Genomic DNA, 18,701 nt, shown 5'->3' with positions numbered 1-18,701 from the left:
TTGAGGGACAGAGCTGATGCTAGTAAATGTTTATGGGCCAAATACAGACGACCTGGCCTTTTACGCACAAATATGGGCCAAATTACACGACCTAGCCCCAGCAGAGATAATTTGGGGGGGGGGGGGGGGGGGTTTGATTTTAACACAGATCAACGAGACAAGACAGACGAGACCAACAGGCAGACAAGGTGCTAAGGGACGGAATGGAGGAACTGGGTCTACTTGACTTATGGAGATTCAGACACCCTGGGCACCTGTTCCTCTAAATCGCATAACACATGGACACAAATAGACTACTGGATTAGCAACAAAAGGGATCACCACCTGGATGGACACAATGCCCAAAACACTATCTGATCATTCACCTGTTTGCTTAGTGCTCAAACTCCCCACGCACACACCGCAACATTTCAGATGGCGCTTTCCGGCAACAGCAATGGTAGACCAAGCATTTAAAATTGATATAAGGCAAGCCATTATGGAGTTCTTTGATCACAACTCTGGAACAGTCACAAGTACACTGACATAATGGGATGCCTTTAATATGACCCTGCAGGGGCACTGTATTGGGAAACACGCAGGTGTGCTCCGAGAGAACGCCAACAATTGGCCAAGCTAGAAAACGAAATACAGACACTAGAGAGAGAGCACGCACAAACGTCTAACCCTACATTACTAGCTGATATTATAACTAAAATGACTGCTTACAGGGAGTTTGCAGATAATGAAGTAAAATACCCAACGCACAGCCACACCGTGAGGAAGTATGGAGAAGACAGCCGTCCTGGCCGCGCACTCGAGACAAATTGGTCCCACAATAACACCATGCAAATTGTGCAGATTGTTGATACCCAAGGAGAAACACACTATGATACGCCATCAATAATAGGAACCTTTGTAGACTACTACACACACACTTATATTCCTCACAGAGGACCTCCTCAACATACTGGATCGCCCAGTATTTAGAAGACGTAGCCCTGACCTGACTGTCGGACTCCCTTAGAGAATACTTTATGCAACCTCTAACGAGAGAGAACACTAAATAGGCGATCAAGGCCCTCCCAAACGGGAAAACCCCGGGCACAGACTGCCTGCCAAATGAGTTCTAAAAGGAATTCAGTGATTTACTGACCCCTCACTTATTTGCGATGTATATGGAGGCATACAACAAAGAAATACCCCCCCCCCTTTCATACAGGAGGCATTATTAATAACATTACTTAAAACAGAAAAGAACCCAGAATATTGTGAGTCTTATAGACCTCTATCTCTCATAACTACTGATGCAAAAATATTGGCCAAAATGTTAGCTCTTTGGAATACAACCCCTAATGCAACAATTGGTCCTGCCAGACCAATCTGGCTTCATCCCGACGCACTTGATATCACACAACTTGCGTACAATCTTTGCATTATTACATCACATGGATCCCGATTATCTTCGGCTGCTGCTTTACTAGATGCAGCCAAAGCATTCAACTGAGAAGAATGGGAGTATAGGTTTATGGTCCTTCCCAGAATGGGATTCCCGCACACATTCATCCATTGGACTTCTCTATTACATATTGAACCTAGCACCAGATTCCACATCAATGGCAATACTGCAAATCCACTACGGATTTATAGGGGACCCGACAGGGATGCCCACTGTCACCACTAATGTTCACGCTAACCCTTGAGCCGCTAGCATGCAAAATACAGCAGAAACACACGAACACAGCACTACTGTTCCGCTTACGACCTCTCAGCATCTCACTATGCACAGATGATACGGTCTTATATGTCCCTCACTGGCATATAATTTAAACCTACTGATCAGGGAATATATTCATTTCTATTGGCACTCCGGATTAAGCATAAATTGGGCCAAATCAATGGTGATCTCACTGATGGTTAACACACAACAGGTCCCGTGTTTTTTTCTCTACAATGGTAAATAGACCCAGTCAAATATTTAGGGATCTGGATAGACAGAGATCCGGGACAAGTAGCCAGGGAGAATTATGGGAGGGCCCTATCAAAATGTGAGACTTAATTGGCTAGATGGATCCGATTGCCGCCAAAACTAGCAGATAAAAATCGCGATCCAAAAAAATGGTTGTACTACCATAATTTTTGTATTTATTTGCCAATATACCTAGCCCTTTATCACAACAGTTTTTTCTAATGCTTTGGTCATGCTTGAATACACTCACATGGGTCGGTCAGTAACAAAGAGTTGAATGGAAAGAACTTACACACCACTGTGCTCGGGGAGGCTTTGGAATCCCGGATTGGCACTTGTATGCAGTATGCACACTACTGGGTGCATCCACTTAACTACATTCCAACCCAGTGCATACTGCTCTAGCAGCATGGCACACACTGGTGCACCGGGCCCACAAGCTCCTGGTATATGTTCTGATATACCACTGTCACATCACCCGAAAGGAGATAAAAGCATGGGAAGTTTTGGGCTAAGTGGGGCTGCATGATATGGGGGATATGTTCTGCAATGGTCAGTTTGTGGAACTTGCGGAGATATCTTCAGACAGAGCCTGCTCGCCGATGAGTTGACACTCTGCATATTTCAGGCTACCAGCTGCTCTCAAGGATTTATACCCACATTCCCTCAGGAACCCCCCACCCACAAAACACTACAGATGCTGCCCACTGCACCTTCTCGGCAACATATTATAACCAACCTATACAACATGGCCCAACAGGACAATATAGGCTCACTGAACAGGCACTAACGAGATCGAACTCCATGCTGGATGCACCCATATGTAAGGACTAATGGGGATTCTGCAGCACACTCACAAATCCTTACACCTAATTGCAATCTATGCATTATTCATTTTAAGTTCCTACAACAAACATATACGCCAATGCAATTATATAGATATGGCCTTAGGGTAGATGATAGATGCGTGTGATGTAGTGCCTCACAAGCAAACTTTGTAAATGTTGCATGGGCCTGTCCCCCAGTGAAGGAATACTGGGAAAACGTGACTGATATACTGGGTACAATACTCACAATGCAAATTGCAAACACTCCACAGTTCTGTCTATGGAGCCTCATTAAATTACAAAAAATAACTAATTGTAAATTACTAGCCATAGCCCTCCTACTACCTAAATGACGTGTGACTATGAGGTGGGGCAGCAGAAGCGCACCACCATAAAAGACTGGATATCAGACATGACATATTGTAAGGAACAGCTACAAACTTATGCTGAGGCCCTTTCAATGGCCTCACGCCCAAGGGACTTCTGTAGTCCGTTTATACAATATCTACAAGCAGAGCATGCTTCGTGGGTGGAAGACAGTGACGAGTAACAGCCGATGTATAATTACAGATGTGGATGATACAATTACCAGTGCTTGGGGTGGGGGAATCACTGTAATATGCTGTAAGAATGGAATGACAGATGTGTTGACTCTTAAAGGAATTTTGAAAAATTATAAGACTGTACGACATGCCTAACTATCAATACAATTCTCTATAAAAAAAAATCTAATGTCTTTATGGAAAACTTACAGCTTCGACCAGCCTCATCTGAGCCGTCGCTCCCTTTCAATGAGGCCCTTATTAGCCCTTAGTGGGCTCCTGGTCAAAGCCCTGTTCTTGCTCACCTGTGAATAGGCAGGTGGCCAGACTTCACACATCGGCACCTGGTGAACCTACGTTTCTCTCTAAACATCCTGCTCCAGACAGTCTCATTGTTCTTCAGCTGGTGAACGCTGGTTCATTCCCCACGACTCCTGACAAGGAGTCTAAGAGGATGGCAGTTTTGGAAAACGTATGTTCTCCTCGTCTAACCTAGCATTGAAATTCGTCAATGCAGTCTGTTTATTGTGCTGGTATAACATGCCATCTTGGATATGACCAGCACGATCTTGCTGGCGGTCCCGGAAGACATAACGGGCTTCACCGGCTCAAACCATTCAGGATGGTCGAGATGTTAAGTGTGGGATGTATGCTGGCCTTGATACTACTAATTGTCTGGGAAAGGCAGTTGGCTCCTTGTGCTCCACAAGATTTTTTGGATATGTACAAGCCTCTGTCATGGATATGCCTTTCGATAGCTCATGTCTGTTCAACGAAAAAGCACATTTTGCCGTAGAACATTTAAAGGAAAGAAGAGCAACAGCAGGATCCTGGTTCTTTCGACCCCTGCCAAACAGTTTCCTCACTAGTTATGACATTTTTACACAACTCTAAGGTGCTGGCATATAGGCAGCATTATTCTCCCTAGGCCACTGCTACAATCACCTCAGTCCTTTCAAGGACGGGAACATGGACCGGGCAACGTGGATGCCAACAAGGACAGCACTCTTTCCTATTCCATTCCCCTGTGACATCAGAGACCAAGCTACCAAATATTTCCTCCACATTTAAGCGATTCTCAGAGTAACACCTGTCTAATCTCTTACAAGATGTACACTTTTTGCTTTACAAAGGGACTATTGAGAGAGTTCCGAACCAGGAAATAGAAAAGGTTTTCTACTCTCGCTAGCTCCTTGTGTTGAAAAAGGGTAGGGGCTTCAACTTATTTTCGACACTTGACCTCTGAATACCTTGCTGAAAGCAAATTGCAGATCCTCATGCTGGTCCTGACCTTTCCTACACTGGACCTATACAAAACGACGGTTCTTGGCCCTGCCGTAGGCATATTTCCATATACCTGTCCTGATTGATGTTACCTGTGTTTCAAAGTAGGCTAGGAGCAGTTTGTCTTGCTCCCCTTTGACCTCACCAGTGCCCCTCAAGTGTTCACAAAAGTGATGGTGGTGGTTGCTGCATAACTTTGGAGGTTTTGGATACAAGGTTTCCCTACCTCGACAGGCATGCCACAATTAGCAATGGACCACGATTGCATGAATGCAAATCTACTGACATTGTTGGAGTTCATGATCGCGTCGTAGATGACCTGTCTCCTTCTCAGTTACTTCCTTTAATTGGAGCTGTGCTGGATCGGTACAGTTCAGGGTGTTGCCTCTGTTGCAATGAGTCCAAGACATTTGGGTTAAGATTCTGATATTTCAGTTTCGGCCCTGACGTTCAATGAGACCAGCTCTAAAGACACCTTGGCCTTTTAATCTGCTGCATTTTCCTTCTTAAATATACCAAGTGGCATTAGCAGGCTCTGCAATGGAAATTGAAATTTCAGTGGGCCAAGCACCAAGGAGAAACCTGTTGAATATCACACACATTTCAACGGATAATGTGCAGTAGGGGGCTACTTGACCACAGTTTATCCAGCAGCAGGCTCCTCTCCCTTCCCCATCCAAAGCTGATGGTGGTGATGGAAGCGTCACTGCTGGGTTTTGGAGGTCATGTCGGGGAGGCCTAGATAAGAGGACGCCCGATGGAATGGAATCCCAACTCAATATCAAATTGCTGGAGTTACAAGTCATTCACTTGACCTTGAAGTCTCCCTACTGTCTATCAAAGGGAGGCTGATGCAGGCTCCCACAGACAATACCACTGTCATGTGGGAACAAACAGGACACAGTGAAGACTTAGGGCCCTGCGCAGGGAGGCCCAGCTCCTCTCGAGTTGATTTGAGCAGTAGGGTGTCTTTCTGATCACAAGCCACCTGGCTGTGTCCTTGAATGAGGGAACAGACAAGCTCAGCAGGTGACTTCTGGAAGATCACGAATGACTACTACATCGTGAGGTGGCGCAATGCATATTCCAGCAGTGAGGAGAACTCTGGCTATATTGTTTTTTGCAGCCATCAAGAACATGCACGGCCAAAAACTTTTTGTGTTGGAGTTTCCATAGGAACACTCAGTAGACACATTCTGTAGGGAATGGAACTCTGGACTCCCGCACACAGTTCTCCCTCTGCCTTGAGTTGTAAAAACAAAAAGATCAGGGCTGACTAGGCGCAACCCCTTTTATTGGCTTTGTGTTGGGCCAGGAGAGTATGATAACCAGTGCTTTTGGGCTTGAGCATCTGTTCTTCGATAAGATTGCCAATCTCAAGGGTGGTCCTGTCTCAGCATCAGAGCCCCACCTAGCGGCGTGCGAAAGCTGGCTTCTGTGGAGTATTCTAAGGTGAGGAATCTGTGATTAGGTAGAGTATCTCCCAGAAAGAATGCTATTGAAGGTAAGTAACTTTTTCTTTTCACCATATTTTGCGAATAACTTAACAAAATTATGTGTTCAGAGCAAACTATAGTTTGCTGGTAGCTCACTTCACTCTTTTCACATGAGCGCCTCTTAGCCTAAAACATCTTGTGAGATACTGGCACCGGAGACTGGTTGTAGCAGAAAATATCTTAGTGAGAAATGTTCTGTCCGAGTGAGTTTCCGATGTGCAAAAAGGATGCACATTATGTAATGCAAAATGTTGAAAAAATGTGCAAAATTTGTGTTACACTCAATTGAGAATTATGTATTATTTTGCCAGCGTACATTTAGGCCAGGCCTGTACAATACTTAAATTCAAGGTATACACTATCCTATATGTCCTGACACCATCTTTTCCATTCTCCAGCAGACTTTTTCTACTTATTGCTTTTTCGGCTCTTTTGAAGTAAGAAAAGAACCAAAATGGACTTTCACAGTCTTTTTCAGTGAGACAGCTAAGGATCTAGGGATTCTACTGGAAGGGGTGCAGTTTATTCCTCATAGATTTTTTTAAATAGCATTCCTCAGGAGTTGGTTAATGTGGGTATCTTTAAGTTGGACTGCTCATACTGCATTACCATGTGACTGTTTTTTTCCAGTATGATTATCTGCAAAAGTGGTCACCATGCACTTGTATGTAGGAGTTACTCGGTAACCTGATATCCGTAATTTGCTTGTTAATTTAGAAACTAGATTATTATTTACATCTTGTATCTTTGATGCCCGGAGTAGATTTCAGACACTCAGCGACTCTGTGCAGAGTGGGATTATTTGTCTGGCCAGGACTGGTAAAAAGGAGATAAGGCATTTAAAACCATTTGTTTTTTTGTTTTTTATTACATGTACCTCACGACCCCATGGGTATCCTCCTGGGCGTTATGGACGGTCCAGGCGGGTCCTGGCAGATAAATTATTCTTGGGGAAGGCCATTATGGTGGCCAAACGTGATATCGCAATGGCCTGGATGCAACCTAATCCCCCTACAATAGCTAAATGGCGCAGAGGTGTGGACTGGTGTGCCGCTCAAGAGAAAACCTTGTTTTAAGCCAGGGGCAGCCTGGCCAAATACCAAAAGATATGGGGTAAATGGACGGACCAATTGGGATAATCGGGTCCATATGGTTAGCTCCTTATTTCCGATGGATTGCGTGTTTTACCATGTGATGTGCTTGATCGCTGTGCATATTGTATAACACTATTATCAGTATACTTGCAATGCCATATATATGGACCTGCGTGCTGTGCTGTTGCTGCTCACCTTTTCTTTGTTCTCTCAAAATCAGTAAAGTTGATTATAAAAAATCTGTTTTGTAAAAAGCAACAAGACTAATGATTTTTGATGCTTCTGAAATATTGTATTAATGCCCACACCTTAAATATTCGTTTTGTAATATGCAAGTTTTTAAAAATCTGTTTAGCATTTTCATTGTTATAGTTTCAAGATGTTTTTGATTTGCTTGACCAGATACTGCTAATTAGATCTATGAATGAATGATTGAAATCTATTAGCTCCTATAACATGATATTTCTCTAATTTCCTAGGAGCAATGCTGAATATTGTGCAAGATTCAGCATTTTTAGAAGCCACTGGCAGTCAGAATGAAACGGTAAGAAAAATCCCTCATATTCAGCAACTACATGAGGAACGACTTGAATTTCCATGTGCGATTTAAAGTCTTCATTTATGAGGTTATAAAGCTAAGAAGTCCTTGACATGTAAGTTGTGTACAACTAACATTTGAAAAAGACGTACAAATCTTTACTCAAGATCCAAACTAGGCAAAGTGATCGGAGCACAACATACAGCTTATATAGTAACTATCCCAACCCACCCAATAACTGTAAGAAACCCCACATAAGCCATGAAATGGCATGGCCTTTTTACACAACACCCTAATTTCAAACAGGAATTACAACCAAGTAACATAAATCAGACATAATAGAGCAAATCAGGAGAATCAGAGTGGCCCATCAAGATAGGAACCCCAAAATAGATGATTGAAGCCCATGCAGGTCGGGTATAATTCACGGTTCACCTTGTGTTACCTCTTCAGAACCAAGGCCATTAATAAAAGATCTTGCAGGGACAGTTCAAGGCTTTGTCGCCCACCAACAACTTCAGTTCAGCCTGGGAGCCGTACACTGGCCTCTACCCCCATGATTCACAAACTTTCTTCTCCTCTAAAAAGTATTTATTTTTCTGGGCTATTATTTGGGGGACAATCAGAAAAAGGTGGGAGGAAGAGGTATCAGCTAGGTCCACCCTCTTAGAACAGTAGTAGACACACAAAATCCGGAATGCCGGAAAAGGAACTTAGCTATGAGTGAAAGACTTCTGCCCTAATTAGAGTGGGAGAGTCTACAGGCAGGAAAGAAACATTTCTTTGAGTCTCCTCACTCACCAGGGTTTCCCCTTGGTGACATGCTTCATCGTAGGGGTCCCCTCAATCCGCTGCAGATTGAGGCGTGCTGCGATTTGCAGATACGTAGGAGCACTTTAGTGAGAAAAATGTGTAGTGTGGTGATGTGGAGGCGGGAGTAATGAATTAAAAATACCTAACTAGTTGGCGAAGTGCCTTTATTATAGCTCCTAGTTGCTCTATCTAAAAACAGGGGTGAATACTGGGAGGAGAAGCTTAACCATAATGAGTTGGGAATACCCAGTATAAGTCAACATGTTTCGAGCCTCACCAAAGCTCTTCTTCAGGACCACACAGGGACCCGCCCTGTGTGTACCACTCCAAAGGTGACCTATAAATAAGGTGAATGGAAAAAAGGAATACATTAATTAATTAAGCACTGCACCTAGTATGAGTGGCTAATAATGACATACATACGATTAACTCATTGGTTACGTAGGATCTGTAGGATATAAAAAAGAAAGAACATTGTTAAAGTAACGAATGCTACCAGTGTAAGCTGGCAGGCATGATCAATATAAACACCAGTTTCTGACGTATAAATGCTCCTCTATAGTGTGTGAAAATTAGCAGCTACATAGTGTTCCGTCGTGCTATGCAAGAGAAAAAGCGTAAGGCTGATTTTTCAGGTGGAGATGGCGAGTGCTATTTACAAAAAAATAAACCACGTGACAACACAACAAACACCAAGTATGAATATGTACACATAATCACATACTCATTTAGAGGCTCACATGTGCCCCATGGTCTGGCGGGGTTGAGGGGCTCGTATTGAAACTCTGTAAATAAGAATAGAGCGTGGTTAGTGTAGTCCCTGTCAAAACACTGTAAAAAACTCCGACTGCCTGATTCCTCCAAAGGTTATTAGAGTTGCTCGGTTTGGCTCTCCTGAAAGGGAAAGATGAATAGAACTTACTTCATCTGAGCTCTCCTCGTTGGCAATGTACCTACTTTCTCCCCTGGAGACAGCATATTAATGCGTCTCTCCTCGGGAGCCGGTATATGTGCTGATGTTTCCGCCTAGTCATTGTGACTCGAGCGGTACACAATGAAAAATGCCCACCGTGAAATGGCAAATACTTCGTCCATCTTGAGTGTATTCATTTTAGCGTGATATTCAAACGTTTGGTATAAGTCGCTTCTCTGGAGAGCAGGGTTGGGCGATCTAAAATAAAGAAGCAAAGGATTTACTGAGATGTTTTTGTGTGGATCATTCTCCACAGTTTTTTTTTTTTTTAAATTTTGAAAACCTTTATTGTGCATGAAGTAAATAACAAATACGGGCCTACAACCATCCGGCCGGCCACGAACTCTCAGTTAGCACTACAGCTTACATTATGGCGACACAGTAATGCAGCAGAACCGCGGACATTCAGCAGAAGGAAAACTAGAAAACGTCGCAGTACCGTGGCACAGGAGGAATGAAGGTTAAATTTTAAGTTTTTGTATGCAACTATCGAGTTCAGATCGTAGTGTTCCGTACTAATAAAATAAGAAATGAAGAACAAGGTCCATGCAGGTGGGACACGACATTGGCTACTATATCAAAGCAATTCGTATATCGATAATCAAGTCCCCGCCAGGCAGGATGGTCTCACAATATCTACGCTACAAAGTAGCACTCACAACCCAATCATATCTCCACTGCCACCCATCACCCAGCACGCCCGAACATGGACAAGAGAAGGTAAAATCATAGAAGAAACAAAAACAGGTCCCATAGAAACTAACAAAAATGAAATATAACCCCCCACCCTACACACATGCAGAGGCTATGGCCTACCCCCCCCCTAGCAGCGTGCCTGTCGCCCTATAAACCCGAAATATAGTAAGAAAGAGAAGCCGGAAGAAAGGGGAAGAGACAGCAAGAAATGTAGAAAGAAGGAAAAAGAAGACAAAAGGAAATGAAAAATTGTCACTCTTGAATATAGGGAGGAAGAAAAGAACAAGCTGATCTACCACTCCCAAAAGAAGGAGGCGGGGAGGAGCCCACACAGTAACCGATCTCCCGGACTCCCAGCCACTTGCAACCCTATCGCCTTGTGGAATAAATGATCAGCGTCATGCGGAAGGGGAGGAACAATTCTGGTGGAACAGGCAAAGGAAGCCGGAGCAGTCCCAACCCGATCCCCGCCCGCCCATGCATCCATCACATTAAGTATAGCCTAGCCCTGGCCCGATTTGGGACGCCCCCCTGCGCCCGCCCACCCCGAGAAGCCTGAACCTGCAAGAAGAAGGGGAGAGCCCACCCCCACGAGAACAAAGGGACAAAATGGCCACACTCGGCAATGGAGAAAAGTCCGAGGACTAAGTAAAATTCGCCAGTCACAACCAAAGTCAGTACTTAAATAAAGCAACATGATGAAAGCCACAATACCACACAGCACGGTAGACAATGAAGTCCCCACAAGAGAAGCACAGTCAGGCAGGATAGGCAGACGTCGTAGCAGCAGCCCCTGGAACTCCGTGGGAGGGGTTGCTCTCCGTGTTGGGGAGAGAGACACTGTAGCGATACACAAGCGGGAACATTGTAGCTCGTGCTCCTGAACACCGCGAAGCTGTTGAGTGGTTCCACACGTCCCCGGCAAAAATGTTTCACTGACCGGGATCAGCGGAGGCTGTTCAGCAGAGCAGGGAGAGAGGATGGGCAGGATGTATTCCGATCCAGACAGGCAGCCATCGACCTTCTCCTCCAGCTGTAGCAAGTACGTGCGCCATTCACTCCGCAGTTCGGTTAGAGCCAGGAAAACAGAGGCGAGGGTAACTTGAGAGCGTTCCTCCATTACCTCCGTGGTATGAGCCTCTTCAGTCAAGTCAGCTCCCCAAGTAGATGCAAGCCGGAACTGTCGGGCAGAAGCCAGGGCGCCACCCGCCATTACCACAGAGGAGCCGCCTCTCATGATCCCACCATCGAGCATACAGCGATTTCAGGCAGAGCCGGCGCCTGGAGAAAATGATCCGCTCCCCCGAGGCAGGACAGTACCGCATTCGCAGGGTGCAAACAATGGGGGGGGCTCTTTGCCGACCGACACAGGAGAGGCGAGGCAGTGAGGGGGTTATGGCTACTGAGGCGCCCTCGGCATGCGAGAAACAATGAGTGGGTATCCCACCGCTTTTCTCCGTGGGAAGGAGCAAGTCAGGTTTACCGACGGCAAGCAGTCACAGTCACCAGAGCGCCTATCATAAAAGCCAATTCTCCCGTCGGCCAGCCCAGGAGGTCTGCGCCGCCTCAAGGTAATCGGCCCCTGTGGCCACGGCAGTCGCTGGCGGCGCTTTGTGAAGCAGGTCCCGGGTCCAGGGCCAGGGTCATCCCCTACGCAACTCTCGACGTTTCTCAGGCAGCCGGGCGGGTAGAGACACCGGAGGGACACCTCCGGAATCAGGAAACTTCCCCCATCAATCCGCCGGTGCACAAGTACAGGATAGGGAGCAGGATTGTTGTGCGGGAAGCAAGGGCTCGGGGAGCCGGGAGATCACATGTCCGTCTCCGCGGCCATCTTGGCTCCTCCCCCATTCTCCACTGTTATGCTTTACGATGGCACATTCGTCAGCCATCTTGGGTGTATGATTTAAAGAGCAATTGAGAGCAGTGGTTCAAGCCACTTCTTGAAGTGCAGGGATAGCGGTTTTAATGTCAGGAAATGTATTCAATTGTCTGTGTGGTGTGCAGACAATACTCAGTTAATTAGATATTTACATAGATCCCACCATACCTTTGGGCATAAACAGATATATATGGTGTTAAATATTCTGCTAGGCGCAAGCAGATGTACATAATATCTCTTCTACATGTGTCTGGGTATTGACTCCTATATATGGTCATTTGGGGCTTCCAGTTGTCCAGTTTGAACCCTCCCCCCCCAAAAAAATGACTACCTGAAGTTTCACTTAGTGAATTGACCCCAAGGGATGTTATCATTCAGGCCCTGGGTGTCAGAGCATAACTTGAAAACCCAGCGCTGTTCTTTCTCGAGCAGCCTGTGTTCAAGGTTATCATGGATTTTAATGTAGTCTAACACCACCCACCTGTGATCATTGACGGTGTGTTGTTTTTCAATTAAATGTGATGTCATTTTAGTTGTGGCTCGCTTACACCTGATGTTACTTCTGTGTTTGACTAGTCTGATACTGACTTCAGTAGTCGTCATCTCCCCGTAGTGGAGGTTACAAGTGCAAGTGATCATATAAATGACCCCTGCAGTGTTGCAATTTGTAAATTTTCATAGTTCCCACGTCATATCGTTGTTGAAAACCGCTTTTTTTGTTGCTGAAGTGAGGTGGCGTACGCTGCAGTTCAAGACAAATCACCTATGCACACTCTCGTATATCTCAAAGTGGACATAGAAAGCAAAGGACACAAAGCCTATTAATCAAATAATTCAAAATAACAGATCTTGTCCTTGGAGTAGGTTGTTCCAACAGTAGTGTCTTTAATGTTACAACAGAAACCAGCCGACACGTGTTTCGTCGCACAGGGGACAGTTTCCCGCTACTCCTCAGGGCTCGAAATACAAAGAGTGTTGTTGCGTAAGTCGCTCTGTCGGTGATAATTCCGACCCAACAGGGCCCAGGACCTGAAGGTAGGCAATGGAAGTCGTTCTGGAATTCTCAATTTTCCAGGATCCGAAGATGCTGGAGAAAGGGTATTGAGGGCACTCCTGAAAGAGGTATGGCAATTCTGGGATGTTTAATATAAGATCACTGTTGTTCAAACAGCTGTTTTGAAAGATGAAGATGAAGATAAAGAACAAATTCTAGTTAGAAAGTCTAGGAACGGCAGACGGGGGCATCTGAGACCGGTTCCTCGTACCGTGATCGGTTAAGGTCCTTACCCGATCACGGTACATTCCATGTATCACACCAGGCGAGCAGCAACATTTTTCAACCGTCGTGCGTTTAAGATCTCAGAGGGTAACCTCCTGGTGTAGGGCAGGTCCCGAAATGCATAGGGGTGACAAATAACTCTGTGAGAAAAACTACGTTGAATTGAACAAACTAAATATATGTTTGGAATATTACATATGAATTTTTTGTGAAATATTGAAGAATCAATGAAAGTTACATTGAGAACCTCATTGGAAAAAGGTACATCTTTATCAATGAAATAAAAGGAATTTTTTTGAAACACACTGCGTAAAAGCGTATTCATCGCTTGAGAGAGTCTACGGGGTAGACCCGTTCCCGAGGGAAGGACAACAAAGTTAGTAGTTTTCACAAATTTCGCTCAAGGACAGGAGGCTAATCACCTGTAGCCCCAAACCTTGAAAAATCACAGATAGTAATCAGGACTCACCATTGTAATCACAAACTTGCCAAACAACTGGATATAACATGAGTGCGACTGAGCCACCCGTTCTAGCATCATACTATTGCCGCATCTATGATTTCCTCATCTAAGGATGGCATAACCTATGATTGCCTCATCTATGATGGTATTGTCTATGACTGTCGCCTATGACCGCTTCATCATCTATGTATGGCCTCATCCACGAATGGCCTCCTCCACGAATGGCCGCCTCCACAAATGGCCTTCTCCACGGATGGCCATCATAGGACTGCCCTGTCCATTATTGCCTCATCTACGGATGGCCTCACCTATGATTGCCTCATCTACGATGGCATTGTCTATGACTGTCGTCTATGACCGCATCATCTATGTTGGTTGTTCATGTTGGTCATCTATGACGGCGTTCTCACCTGCAATAACCTCGTCTACATAACCATGTCTACGACAGCAAAGTCTACAATGAGATCGTCTACGATGGCCTCATCTATGACCGCATCCTGTACATAATTTTATGCCACGGGCAGCAGCTAGATTTCAACTGCAAGTTACAGTCGAACAGACAGAATATTTTCTTCATGATTTCAAGGGAGAATCCAGGAAGATCACGAGAGTGGTACCTATAATAGACTGTGTTTATTCCAGCAGTGCTTCCGCTCATAGAAAAGAAATACTGTGCACCTGCTAACTGCCCGTCCTGTCTGATAGGCCACCCTTTGGCCAGATTCAGTAATTTCACAGGCCGCCCAACAGCAATCTAAAAATTCAGCCACGCCTATCACCACACTGCCTGACAAGGAAGGACATCGTCTGGACCTTATAGGCAAAAAAATCTCTACGTTGGCAGCGGCCTCTAATAGAGCTGCCAATCTTCTAGCCATAATCGGCTGTTTTGACTGTCAAATGTGGTCAGACATGGCGAGTCTCATTGACCTCATTCCTGAGAACCGTAGGCAGGAAGCAAGAAAAGATTCTGTTGGAAGGAGAACGTGCCACATCGGAAACTATAGATTGCACCTTGGACTACGTGATTACCAACTTCTGTCAGCTAGCAGGGGCTGCGGTGCTTATACGCCAGGGATGGCTTAAAGCCACTACTTTCAGACCTGAGAGGAATGCAAAGAATCTAGGCATGGCCTATGATGGAGAGTTTTTGATTTGGTAAACATATTGATGAAGCCCGTTGAGCTATAAAAATGGACACGGATACTGCACGATCATTAGGCACCCTTCAATACGGGCACGGATCTTTCAGAGGGGTGAGAGGACTTGTTGTTTCATCTGGAGGAGGATACCAAAACCAACAGACTAAGCAGTATCAATCCCAATACAGCCTTACAGCCAGACATCATACCGTCAATAGTCTACGACTAGTATCTCCCGTCAGGGTGGTTGAAAGAGATTACAGTATCAAGACCGAGACACTAACCGGAAGCAGTGATCTCCACAGGGCGCCAACCATTTTACCCTCCTTACCCGTGGGCCCGAAGATTTCAGCTTTTGTTCACAAGTGGCAGGAAATTGCATCAGACCAATGGGTTCTAGACCTAGTAACCAATGGCCACACCCTGGAATTCATCAAACAGCCATCTACTACTCCGCCCAGGGGTCCCCCTCCCCCTCATCTTCACAAGATTTGGAGTTGTTTAAACAAAGGAGATTTTATGGCTTCTCTGGATATGGAAGATGCATATTTCCACATAACTATCCACCCCAAAAAGCTTAAATATCTTCGCTTTCAAGTCGCTGGCACCCATTATAAGTTCAAAGTGCTCCCGTTTGGGCTGAAATCGGCACCAAGAACCTTCACGAAGTGCTTGGCACCAGTGGCAGCAGCATTGAGATCTTGAGCAATACAAGTATTCCCTTATCTAGACGATAGGCTGCTCAAAGGTCCTTCAGAACACGAAACCAAGATTGCTACCGCAGAATGTACCCATATCTTCTCTTCTCTTCTCTGGGGCTGATTCTCAACGACAGCAAATCACAGTTACGTCCTCCCCAAGTCATGTTTTTTCTCAGAGCAAGGTTAGACACGGTCCAGTGCAACGCATTCTGGTCACACGGCCGCCAGCCGCGTCTTCAAAAACTGGCAAGGTTAATTTAAAAAAGAAGGTCAGTCTTTGTCCGAATGTTGGCTTCGTTCCTGAGGACGTGCTCTTCAGCGATACATCTCATACCCTTGACACTGCTCAAAATGAGACCTCTTCAGGAGGAACTGCAACTTCAATGGCAACAAGCCATGGGTTAATTCGACGATATCATCAAGGTCACACCGCGCATGATAAATTCTCTGCATTGGTGGTCGTAGACAGAGAATCTAACCCAGGGTCTCACGTTCCAACAGACCATTCCAGATTTTATTTTAACGACTGATGCCTCCATGGAAGGATGGGGAGGTCATCTGCTGGATTTGCAGATTCAAGGAAGATGGTCTCAAAGACAAAAACAACAGCAGATCAACAGGCTTGAGCTCCTTGCAGTTTGTTGTCTCTCCAAGCATTACTCCTGAGGATTGCGGGTTCCTCTGTGCTAGTCGGGACCGACAATACCATCAGCATGTATTATAGCCACAAACAAGGAGGAACAAAATGAGCTACGGTCTCGCAAGAGACTCAGGAATTGTGGGAAAGTGTCACATTCCACAAGATGCCCTGAGAGCCGAACACGTCAGGGGTCTCCACAATACCCTGGCAGACACACTGAGCACGTCTCAGTCGGACTGTCATGAGTGGAAGCTGGAAAAGGAACAGGCTAACCCAGTGTTCCAAGCTTGGGTCAAACCAGCACTGGATCTATTCACAACGAGAGAGAACAAGGAATGCTGATATTATGCCAGCAGGTTCCCTCAACAGGGATCAAGAGGGATGCGATGGTCAGAGATTTGTGCGTACGCTTTTCCCCCAATACCATTGATTCCGAAGGTGCTCCGCAAGATGAAGCTGGAAGGTTGCCATCTTATTCTGATTGCACCCCGTTGGCCAAGACAATATTGGCTCCAGGAACTTCTACTATTGTCTCAAGACAAGCCCATTCGCCTACTGCCGTTGCCTACGATGCCAAGGGATGGAGGCCAAGTGGTTCATTCGGACCCACAGTCTCTGCACTTGCACGCATGGCTCCTCATTTCTTAGAGCTCAAGGACCTCAACATTTCACAGGACTGTCTTGAAATATTGGCCAAATCTCGTGCCCAAAGCACAATCAAGACTTATCGCCTCAAATGGAAGCGATTTTGCTGTTGGTGTGAGGCGAATAACATTCACTCAATTCAAGCTCCTGCAGAACAAGTTCTCCATTGTCTGCTTTCTCTAGCCAATTCTGGGCTTAGTTTTTCATCTGTCAAAGTACATCTTGCTGCTCTTTCCAGATTCAGGAAATGCTCAAAATTTCCTTTTCTCTGCTCTTCTTCACTTGTCAAACAATTTATGAAAGGACTTTTCCGAGCCTTCCCTCCAGTGCGAGCACCCCTCCAGAGTAGGAACACCGTGCTAGCGCAGTTAATGAAGCGTCCTTTTGAGCCGATCCATAAAGCTGATCTCAAATTCCTCACTTGGAAGGTTGCCCATTTACTGGCTCTTACCTCAGCAAAAAGGGTTAGTGAAATCCAAGCTTTCACTATAAAGGAACCCTTTTTACATTTTGCTCGGGGCTACGTAACCCTTTGAGCAAATCCCAGGTTCATTCCTAGGGTACCAACACAATTTCACTTTAACAAACCGGTAAGATTAAAAACATTCTTTCCTGATCCATCCACTTCAGCTGAAAGAGCATTACACTCGCTGGATGTAAAATGCTTTTTAAAATTCTACCTACAGAAAACTAAGGATACCAGACGATCCAACCAGCTGTTCGTGGCTTATGGTCAAGCAACTCTTGGAAATTCTGTAAAAAAAGGCAACTATAGCCATATGACTGGCATCTGCTATTCATTTCCGCCATGACAAGGCTATCAAACCTTTGCATAGGAAAGTCTAAGCTCATTCGACAAGAACAGGATCAACGTCGACAGCTTTGTTTGCCGGAGTATCTCCGGAAACTATATGTTGTGCTGCAACATGGAAAAATGTCCGCATGTTCACTAAGCATTACTGTCTTCAATCTTCGCATCAAGAAGATGCAGCGGTTGGACAGGCTGTTCTACGCCATCTTTCATTAACCCCTTCGATGCTCATGACGAGCTCAGCTCGTCATGAGGCACAGTTGAGCTGTGCTGATGACGAGCTGAGCTGGTCATGAATAGAGGAATTCATAAAATGTTAGCACAGGAGGGGAAAACCATTAGCAGCCAAGGTGTTAAGATCAGACTCTGGTGCTTTTGCCCTTTTATGTATTATTCCATTCTTTAAAATCTTGCAGACATATAAATCTTTACATTTAGATGAATATTAAATACTTGTGTGTGTGTGTATATGTATGTCTATATATATATATATATATATATATATATATATATATATATATATATATATATATATATATATGTATGTATATATATATATATATGTATGTATATATATATATATATGTATGTATATATATATATATATGTATGTATATATATATGTATGTATATATATATATGTATGTATATATATATATGTATGTATATGTATATGTATATATATGTATGTATATATATATATGTATATATATGTATATGTATATATATATGTATATATGTATATATATATGTATATGTATATATATGTATATGTATATATATGTATGTATATATATGTATATGTATATATATGTATGTATATATATGTATATGTATATATATATGTATGTATATATATATATATATGTATATGTATGTATATATATGTGTATATATATGTATATGTATATATATATGTATATGTAT

At 44.4% G+C, this 18,701-nt stretch overlaps 1 protein-coding gene across 2 annotated transcripts in view; it reads left to right on the top strand.

The window, feature by feature from the left end:
• RALGAPB (Ral GTPase activating protein non-catalytic subunit beta) overlaps positions 1–18,701 on the top strand; it is a 1,758,088-nt gene that overhangs the window by 739,729 nt on the left and 999,658 nt on the right. For both annotated transcript variants that reach the window (XM_086932393.1, XM_086932392.1), the window contains exon 14: positions 7,671–7,735. In XM_086932393.1, the coding sequence (XP_086788519.1) occupies positions 7,671–7,735 (65 nt within the window). The remainder of the gene's footprint in view (positions 1–7,670; positions 7,736–18,701) is intronic.

Source organism: Lissotriton vulgaris, chromosome 7 (genome assembly GCF_964263255.1).
Source record: "Lissotriton vulgaris chromosome 7, aLisVul1.2, whole genome shotgun sequence".
NCBI classification, from domain to species: Eukaryota; Metazoa; Chordata; class Amphibia; order Caudata; family Salamandridae; genus Lissotriton; species Lissotriton vulgaris.
This window is presented reverse-complemented; position numbering and strand designations above follow the sequence as displayed.